The 9,740-nt window shown below is 50.7% G+C and overlaps 1 protein-coding gene and 1 long non-coding RNA gene across 2 annotated transcripts; one reads left to right on the top strand and one right to left on the bottom strand.

Moving 5' to 3' along the window:
• Window positions 1-574: 574 nt before the first annotated feature.
• Window positions 575-7,772, bottom strand: LOC109701461 (zinc finger protein 449-like). Its single transcript, XM_020187013.2, has 4 exons — window positions 7,413-7,772; window positions 5,574-5,778; window positions 2,627-2,701; window positions 575-2,322 (listed from the first exon to the last, which is right to left on the bottom strand). The coding sequence occupies exons 1-4, from the start codon at window positions 7,770-7,772 to the stop codon at window positions 1,547-1,549; spliced, it is 1,416 nt and encodes a 471-aa protein (XP_020042602.2). The 3' UTR covers window positions 575-1,546.
• Window positions 7,773-8,524: 752 nt separating this feature from the next.
• LOC141419756 (uncharacterized) lies at window positions 8,525-9,740 on the top strand. Its single transcript, XR_012444427.1, has 3 exons — window positions 8,525-8,690; window positions 8,946-9,012; window positions 9,123-9,740. It is a non-coding gene; the product is annotated as an uncharacterized lncRNA (long non-coding RNA).

Genomic DNA, 9,740 nt, shown 5'->3' with positions numbered 1-9,740 from the left:
ATATATCCGAGATCTATCTCATGTAATTCCATCATTCTTTATTTATTTCTGGGTCATAGAGTAATGAAATGTTTGTCTTTGTCAATATTGTTGGTTAACTGGTGTGGTTGTGCTGGTGAACACTCTTACCTGCCAGGTTTTGAGTTCCTCCAGGTGCCTTTGCCATCCCTGCTACTCGGGTTCTGAGGCCACAGCAAAGGAGTTCAGAGACAGCTACAAGACAGTTACAAGAGGAGGGACTGTACAATAGGTGAATTGGGAAGAACTTTCCATTTGCTGACTATGTGGTCTGGCTCCTTTCCGTTTTCCTAAACTACTCTATTTCAGCCACACTGGCTTTCCTGTCTTAAAGTCCACTAACGTTGTGTTTTTAATTGCTGCTCTCTGCCTGAAATGCAGACTTTTCCCCACCGTCTGTGGGCAGGGAGGTGCCATGGCCAGCTGTGTGCGCTCACGAGAGCCACTTGCACCTCTTCTCAAAACCATGCTCAGTGTCTTCACGTAAGTTAATTTGAAAAGGGTCCTGTGAGAGCACCCTTATTTTCCCTGGTCCATTATCAAATAAGAGAGTTTTAAATATATAAAGGTGACCACAAGGCAGAAATAGAGGGAACCTCCTTTATTCATCCAAAGGCAATATAGCCAAAAATTGACAGGGAAAGTTCAGCATTGTCTGCCCCTCGAGGCAAAAAGGAGGGAATGAGATGAAAAGTACAACAATAAGCCGAGGCAAAATCACAAACAACATAACCTCACATTGATGGAAGGTGACAAAACCTAGCCATAAGTCACAACTACAAACTCTGAGTGCTATCATTATTTCCAATGTCAAAGAAAGGCAACACAATAGGCTGCTATCTGCTGGAATCTTACTCCAAAGCAGGGCCCATATGTCAACTCATTCCCTCTTAATGGTCACAGTATTTATTTGTGGGTGCTGTATGCTGCTCTTCATAGCAGTTAGGAATTGGTCACATCGTCCACGTGTCCAAAGTAGACCGTGTTAAAGAATCAAACGATGCAGATGCAAAAGCAGAGCGCCAAGGCTGCACCAAAGCCAGTGAGTGACTCTGGCATGTGCTGTGGCAGGAATCAAGAAAAGTGCTTGTCTCCATGGTTCAACATGGCATCTCTGCATTGCTCAGACAGTGAACTGAAGAGGCAGGAACGGGAAGAGGGTGTGTATTTCCTTTACAGGTCAGAACTTTATCCGTGCCAATAGTACAGAGCAGCAGAGCAGGTGTTACTGGCATGGGGGCCAGAGCTCTGAAAGGAACAGCACCGTGTGCATGCTTCTTACTTATGCCTAGAACGCAGCTCGCTCAGGACAAAATCATTGTCATTGGAACAGCTAATCAAAGGGTGCCCAGGCCCAGAAAATCAAGTCTAGGATGGTGGCAAGTGTAGGCGAATGCTCGAGAACTTATATGCCTTGGAAGGTGGGTTTTAAAAATAGCTAAGTGCAAAGCTTTTCTCTGCAATGAGCTCAAACAAATCTGCTCTGCCAAGACAGCCCACCGCAAGGGTGGGCTCTCAGGAGTTACTGTCACTCTGTGCAGAACCCAGGTACCTCGACGTGCTCAGGGAATTCTTCTCTAAAGTGTGCAGCTTGGTGTGCAATAAGGCCCGATTTCTTTCTGAAGCTTTTAGAACAGTGGCTACACTTGTATGGCTTCTCCCCTGTGTGGATTCTCACGTGAACCATCAGGCTGGATCTCTGCCTATATCTTTTCTCACAGTGATCACATGCAAATGGTTTCTCTTCAGTGTGTGTTTTCTGGTGTAGAATGAGAGCTGTCCAACTGCTAAAGCTTTTCTCACAACAGTAGCACCCGTAAGATTGTTCCCTTGTGTGAGTTTTCATGTGCTCCATCAGACTCGACTTATGCAGAAACTTCCTCCTACACTGCACGCATTGGTACATTTTTTCAGAATGTCTTTTCTGGTGCATGGCAAGGTGTGCCCCGTGAGTGAATTGCTTCTTGCACTCAGCACATTCATAGGGCTTCTCCCCCGTGTGAATGAGCTGGTGGCGATAAAGTTCTGACCTGAGAAGGAACCTTTTCCCACACACGGAGCACTTGTAACCTAGCTCTCCTGAATGAGTTTTCAGGTGAACAGCAAGTTGGTGCCTATAAGGAAAACACTTTTCACACTGACCACAGTGGTAAGATTTCTCTCTGGGAACTTTTGGCATGAGGACTCTCAGGTTGAGAGACTCCTCCCAGTCGGAGCTCTCTCCTAGGTGGGACCCGGGCTTCATGCAACTGTCCAGTAGCTCGTCGGGGGGCTCTTTGCAGATAGGCTCCAGCTGTTCGTATTCTGAGAGACAAAACATGAATAACACTCCAGGTTTTTCTGCTTGTGCATTTTATTCATTGTCCCTCCCAGCACCAAAACCCCAAGAGAAGAAACAGAAATAGCAGGTCATCTTCTTCCAGGGAGATTAGACAGATGGCAAAGAAGAGTTACACTCTAGCTGGGTGGGGGAAGGGGGGAGGGAGCAAGGGGGAGCGAGGGGGGGAGAAGGTGGAGACTCCCAAGAGACATCCCCACCCTCTCTACCCTGATGAAGGCGGGCATTAACTGTTCTTTCTTCCCTGGCATTCAGTAACCCCTCACCTACCTCTCTTGGAGCCCAACAGTTCCTCTCCTCCATGCTCCAGCAGGAAGCTCCAGTCAGGCTCCAGCATTTCAGGTCCTGGCCAGAGGGAAAGTGTGGGTGTGGTGGGGTGGGGGTGGGATCTGAGTCACTACAGACTGCCTCAGAATTCAAGATGCTTTCTTGGACATGTGCGCTCTCAGCACCTACGTCCTCCTCACTTAGAATTACTTCACCAAGAGCAAGGTAGGTTGAGGTGAGCAGAAACTAGCACTTGCATAAGCTGTGTCGGGAGAGCGCGTGGATTAAGAGTTGGGGAGGATATCTGACCATATCTGTTCTATTGGAAAATTCTTACATCCACTAGACAAGGCTCATTGTGTTTTAGAGCTTAGCTCCGGGGCACTGCTGTTAACATTTAATGTCACTGAGAGATCAGGTCCCTGTGCCCACTTCTGCTGTTGTGATGGAAGCCACCTGAGCAGTTGTTTCATACAGGGGCCTGAAAGCCCTCCTTGTCCTGGTCTAGGCAGACTGAGACTCTGTCACTCAAAAGGCCAGTGCCACCAACTCCAAATACCTTCACAACCAATTATTTGAAAATTAGCCCCCAAAGCAGATTTTGAGCTATTTGGAGCCTGCTTGCTTTGCATACCCTATAAAACTTTGCCCGATACCTGCTGGCTGTTGAAAGGCAAAGCCTTGAGGGAAAAAGAAACCCAAGGTGATAGTGTCTCCTGTCCCAGACAGTGACTATGGCTACCCATCAGCCATTCCTGAGAAGATGAGAGGTGACCTCAGCTAGGCCCCTGTGACCCCTCCCTCAGCTGGAAGAACCCTTGCCTGGCTTCCTTCCTGACTCAGGACCTTCCCCATAAGCAAACCTGATTGTCTGTCAACAAAGCTTGAGTGAGGCACATCTGCCTCTTGGCCATGTCTTTTTTGGGAGGGGCAGCACTGGGGTTTGAACTCAGGGCCTCACACTTGCTAGGTAGGTGTTCTACAGTTTGGGCCACTCCCCCGGCTCATTGGCCAAGTCTTTCCCTTGTTCAGCCCCCACATCCTTCACCATCTCACCCCGTGTGGGGAGGATGATATTTTGGTGATAAGAAAATGAGAAAGAAATGTGGGAATGGCTGAGTCCACAGGACAATCAACTGACCTAACAGTTCCAGATGGCATCAGTGCGTGGAACTCAAAATGTGAAAGAGCTCTACATCCATGTAGCAGGCCATTACTGGGTAGCATATGAAACTTGATATTTTTCCTGGCCTCTGTCTATGCTTCACTCCCCTGAGCAAGCAGTAGTGCCAGTGTTCCACGGACCTCACAGCTTTGGACCTGCCTGGGTGGGTGTGTGTGCGGGGGCCGGGGTGGGGGCATTAGAGGTGCTGAGATACCATAGAAAGATCCTGTTAGGCTCTAGTTATGTGCAGGGCAGGGTGTTGTAAGCACCGTGTGGCCGAGTCTCAGGAAGAAGGTCAGCACACACTTCTGGACCTAGTGTGGGCTATACCTGGCTCATAATGGCACTGATGAGGCACAGAAAGTGGCAGAGACAGGATACTCAGTGCTACACAGCTTACATTTTAGGAGCAGTACTCCTGCTAGTTCTGACTATTGAGGTCTTAGTACCATCTCCCTCTAGCATCTACAAGTGTATGGTTTGAGTTCAGATGAGACAATACTTAAGCCTGTGTCAACCGCAGACCACTTTGCTCCGCGGAAACTGTCTTTCCAGGTCTCTGGGCAAGGACCTGTATGCTGTAGTCACCCCTTCTTGTTCATCACCCAACACCGTCAGTCCATCACACCTGCTAAACAACGTTTGAATCACCCCTTTCACCCCATCATCACCAACATGGCTCCAGTCCACCGCCCCCCCTCCACCCCCCCGCAAGGCAGCAAAGGGTCTTCTCTCTGTCTCCAGGGCCTATGCACTCAATGGTCCTCCTGCCCAGAGTCCTCTCCCCTCATCACTTGCACCACTCAGCAGGCTGAGTTCGTGCTGCAGGTGTTTGCCGAGATCCACTTCCCCGACAGGTCATCCCTCCCAGCTAGCCCCCCATGCCCTCCTACACACCTTCCCCGTCACATACGGGACAGGCTGTCCTGTGGACACATGTGAACCACCAGCCAGAGGGTGAGCTCCAGGAGGACTGGGGCTGCGTTTCTGCTGTGTTTACTGCCACATCCCCAGGGTCTACCACCTGACCTGGCTCTTGACACATCTGGTGATGCTGGTTGAATTGAGGTGCTAAGATGTGGAAGACGTGGTTTCTAAGCCCTGGCCCTGTGCTACTTATGGACACATCAGGCACTTCCAGTGCATAATTTGGGTTGTTCTCAAGTTGTTTCCATTTTGTCTGTTGGACCCTTCTGTAGTTCCACCATGCGGTTGGTCAATGTGCCACAACATTCAAACTGTGCCTGCTGAAGTAAGGGATGGGGCTGCAGCCAGAATGGGGCCAATGTTCATGGGGGGTGAGGGGAGGGCTGGGGTAAGGGGCATGGTTTCTAACAATGTAGGAGAACCCCAAGGGGAAGGACACACAGGAGCACCCGGACTACAAGATCCAGCTACCCTTTCCCACTGGATTTGCTCCTTCCAGAACTCACCCTGTTGTGTCGGGAGCAATGACATTGAAACCTTTGTGTGTGTCGCACTCACCTAGAAAGCATGTTAGCCAAGCACCCTGGGTTGTACTAATGAGGAGGGCCTGCGTACCATAATTGGAAAAGCACTCTTCTAGGTGGGGAAATAATAAGATAGATACTTCCTTTACGCGCCGCAAGTAACAGAACCCTCTTTGAGGATCTGAAGACAGCGTATTACCCAAGTATTCAGCCCAAATGAGGTGCTCATGCCATAATAGCAGCTGTAGCCTTTGCGACCCACAATCACAGAACCCCCGAGTTCACTTGAGTTCTCAAGCAGGAAGAAAGAGCAGGAAGAAAACCCTCGCCTTACCAGGATCCAGAAAGGGCTTGCATTTGCCAGCAGCATGGTAGTTCAGCTCTTGCTGCCCTGTCTGTGGGATCCACGCCTCTGCCCCCAAGGCCTCTTGGGCAGATCCCCTTAGCTGGAGTGCAGGTGACCGCGAGTGCCTGTGTGGTGGCATGAGTTCTGTTTGCACTGGTGGCAGTTCTTCAAAGAGCGTGTCATCTATGTCAATCTGGGAAAAAGGCCAGAACCCATCAGTCCAAAGTCCAGACACTCTGGAAGTAAACTGCCCACCCACGGTCCAATGAGCCACACGTGTAGCTTGAAATTGCCCAGTGGCCCCGAGAAGCAAGGCATAGAAAGAATGGAGTTTGGCCAACTGTAATAGTATGTCACCCTTATTCTCACATGTCCAAGACCCATGATTTCAACATGTGATCCATGCAAACAAGTACTAGCGAGGTCTTCCGCTGCTTTCCCCTTCATGCAAAGACGTTCACAGGCGGTGTGCTTTTGATACTCAGTGCAGATTTCAGAGTGCACTGGCCACACACTTCAAGCGCTCAAGAGCCAGGAGGGGCTCGTGGCTTCTGTACTGGACAGGGCATGTCTAGACCCTCAAAGGCAAAATCTTCTATAGTTAAAAACCAAGAGGACAGAGAAAGGAAGGGAAACAACTCATTCGTGCTACCCAAGGATGGCAGGAAAGGTTGGAAGCCTCCTGTCCAGGGCGTCACCTCCCCTGATGCCAACAGCTCCTGCAGAGTGTCCTGCCCCACTCCCCCATAACCAAGCGTCCCTTACACACAGCTGGAAGCACCTGCTTCCTCCTCCCAGAGACACTGTCCTGGGCCCAGCTGTGGCCTCTCCAGAGCGAGGCTTCACGCAGCTGTTCTGAACAGAGGACGGTGCCACGGCTCCCACGGGCCGTTTTGGAAATGCTGGCGCATGGTGCCAGTGCACTTTAGTGGGCCAGAGATGGGAGCGTCTCTCACAATGCAGAGCTGTCCCACGTCCCTACCCAACGTGGAGTTCTCCCTCAAACATCCACGTGGGTAACATGACCTTCGGAGAACCACATCCTGCAGATCAGTTACAGACAAAATACTTGGCACATTTTAGCGTGACTCTGATTTCTTGGGAATGCACTCCTGTGCAAAGCAGAGGAAGACTACGTGACTTATTGTTCCCATTTACCAAGACTTGTTTGCCACTTTGGGAAATCACATGACAAGCAGCAGTACTGCTCATAGCACTTGTGCCTCACTGTCTGAATTCCTAAGTGTCACATCACACTGAATCTAAGCACGGATGGAGGCATGTGACTGCTTCCTGATGTCATCCGGTGAGGGGAAGCCCAAACAAGTTTATGCAGAGGTGCACATTAGCAATAATCAACTGTGTTCCCTTCCTTTAGGTCCTCTCTAGACCCTGCTGGGCTCGGGGCTGGAAAGCAGTTTCGGCAAAGAGCCACATAGTAGTTTCCGATGTGTGGGCGGCATTCGCCCTGCCATCTCTTCTCCTTCCTCTCTTTTCTTAACCAACTCTGAAACAAGGTAAAACCCCTCACTCGTGCATTGGCAGGGCTCATGCACACTGGCCGAGCCTGGAACTGGCCTTCAGGCCGTCGAGCCAAATATGGATGGATTTGGTCGATGCATGCAGCTGAATTCTGCTATATGTGAATTTCATTTAACGATAGCAGAGGGGATAGGATCAGCCAGAGAGGGTTAAGAGCCAGTGAGCCAGCAGAAGGGAGAACTGAAAGGGCTGTGGAATGACACAGGCATAAAACATCTGGTCCATACCCAGCTGCCTCGGTGCCTCTTTGGGTCTAAGAACAAAGGCCCCAAACTCTTTTCTTACCTGGTACTCTGGTCTCTCATGTTCTCTCTGTAAGTCTTCTATGAGGGAAAAGAGTCTTTCTTTGTTCTCTGGGCAGTAAGTGCTCACCCTGGCCTCTAGGTGGGTGGGCAGAATAGTCAGGAATTGCTCCAACACGAGCAGCTCCAGGATTTGTTCCACAGAACGCATCCTTGGCTTCAGCCACTGACTGCAGAGCTCCGAGAGTTTTCTGAAAACTTCCCGAGGCCCAGCTTCTGCTATGTACTGGAACTGCCTGAAGCGCTGGCGGGAGGCTTCACTGTCTGCGTCGTCCCGGTGCAGCACGGGATCCCCTTTGCACAGGAAGGGGGCCAGGAGGGAGTAGTCCGCGGGGCTATCCATTGTGCCCGCTGGCTCCTTAGAGCTTATCTGGGGCCTGAGGCCTCAGATTCCAGGACGCTTCTCTGCGAACTCCTTCGGGGGAGCCACCTACAGCAGAGGAAAACGTGAGAAGTGAGGCATAGCGGTGGCGATGAGAAGACATACTCAGTGCCCTCAGGTTTTCAGAATCAAACCTTACCAAGCCCGAGGACGTGGACTGACTCTCTTCCCAGATAAATACGCATACGAGTCCACCTCTGCGTTCAGCTTGCAAAAGTTTCCCATAATCTCCAAGCCCATCCACAGACCCTCTGGCACTGCGCCCTCCTCTCCAGCATGACAGCCAACACCCCCATGTGGCCACTTCAGTGGGAATAATGAAAATCACCAATTGAGTTGCCGGCCACATTTTAGCTGCAGAGAGCTATCCAGCATTGGGCAGTTCTGCTCTAGAAGTGCACGGGCCCCAGGCTGGTAACCCCTGCAATTAAGGAGACTCCTACAGATGTGCAGGCCTTGAGCCCACTCCCAGTCTAACAAGGGCAATCTTGTGTTTCTGAATATCGGGAGACTGCACACACACTCTCTCACACACATACACACATAGACACACACACACACACACACACACACAGACACACACACGAGTAGGAACGCTAAGGAGAGATTGTACTGCAGAACCTCAAAAGTTCTTCTAGCTTGCAGTCCCCCTTATAGCCAGGCCCTGCAGGGACAGCTAGTTCTCAATCCCTTGTCTTCTCATTGCAGAGTATGTGTGATCTTACTATTGACTCCATGCCCTGCTCCGCCATCCCCTCCCAACATAGCCTTCCAAGCAGCCCACCTATGAGGAAAACACACTGCACTGCCCAACGGGCCCTGGGAATTTGCTGTGCGTTCTTCCTGAAGGACGCTTATGGAGTTCCCGCCACGTGCCAGGTACAGTCCTAAGTGTCCTGCATAGATCAGTTCAGTTAGTCCTCACCGATGTTGGGAGCTGGGGAGTAGCGTGGCCCGCTGAATGCATAGGAGGGAAGGGAGGTTTAAGGCCTGGGGGGCGGGGGGGGGGTGGAGCTCAGCTAAGCTGGCCACATTCCCAATGCCAGAAGGAAGTGACGATGAGGTTAGAATCTATGGTTTCCTGCATTTGAGAAGTCTAAATAACATGAAAATGTTCTTGTCACAATCTCTGAGGTCACGGACACGGTCACAGACACGGTCACAGACGCGTCTCCGCGGGTCTCAGGACTTGTACCTGCAGGTGTGCTATGGGTTGGCCTTCACTCTGTGTTTTCTGGGATTGATCCGGTACCTGCCCTCTTGTCTGAAGGAGGCCCTAAAAGAGAAATGTGTGTGATTCCCTTCCCACAGCAGACTCAATATCCACCGTCCCCATACCATTCCACCCAGTGCCTGTGTGCATAAAAGGAGGAGACTCAGGGCTTCGCGACTTCATCATCTGTTCTGTGCAGATCCAGTGGTGTGGAAACTGAGTGCCAAACACCACTGTCCCTCCCTGCACAGAGGAAGTGCCCGACAGAATGAGGATCAGCCTGCTGTATGCGACCAACCTGGGGTTGAAAAAAGCTGAGGTGAAAACTGTATGGGGAACGGACATGGACAGAGTTTTTGTCGTCATTCCCTAAACAGTGTGGTATAACAACCATTTCCTTAGCATTTACATTGTATTAGATGCTATGGGTGCTCTAGACACGATTTGAAGTATGGGGGAGATGGAGAGATGGAGACGTGACTAGATTGTATTCAAATTCTAGGTCACACTATAGAAAGGTATTGAGTGAGTGGGTGTGCTAGGGTAATCCTCGAAAGGTTCGGTCACCAGTCCTCCTTGGGTAACAAGGGAGGACCGTCATTGCTGGCCATCACTGTGCCCCAGGAAGGTTCTAATGTCTTTAGCCAAGGCTCCCAAGCTTCAGGCTGGGGCCCTTCGAGTGTGGCTCACCCATGCACGTGCCCCGCCCTCCCCTA

This window comes from Castor canadensis, chromosome X (assembly GCF_047511655.1).
Source record: "Castor canadensis chromosome X, mCasCan1.hap1v2, whole genome shotgun sequence".
Classification (NCBI taxonomy): domain Eukaryota; kingdom Metazoa; phylum Chordata; class Mammalia; order Rodentia; family Castoridae; genus Castor; species Castor canadensis.
This window is presented reverse-complemented; position numbering and strand designations above follow the sequence as displayed.

Bases quoted from the DNA above. Each gene is read 5' to 3' on its own strand.
- LOC109701461 (XM_020187013.2), bottom strand. From the start codon at position 7,772: ATGGATAGCCCCGCGGACTACTCCCTCCTGGCCCCCTTCCTGTGCAAA. The intron at 2,702-5,573 runs GTAAGGCGAGGG...CCCTCTGGCCAG, and splicing joins CAAGCCCTTTCTGGATCCTG to GACCTGAAATGCTGGAGCCT. The intron at 2,323-2,626 runs GTAGGTGAGGGG...TTTGTCTCTCAG, and splicing joins ACTGTTGGGCTCCAAGAGAG to AATACGAACAGCTGGAGCCT.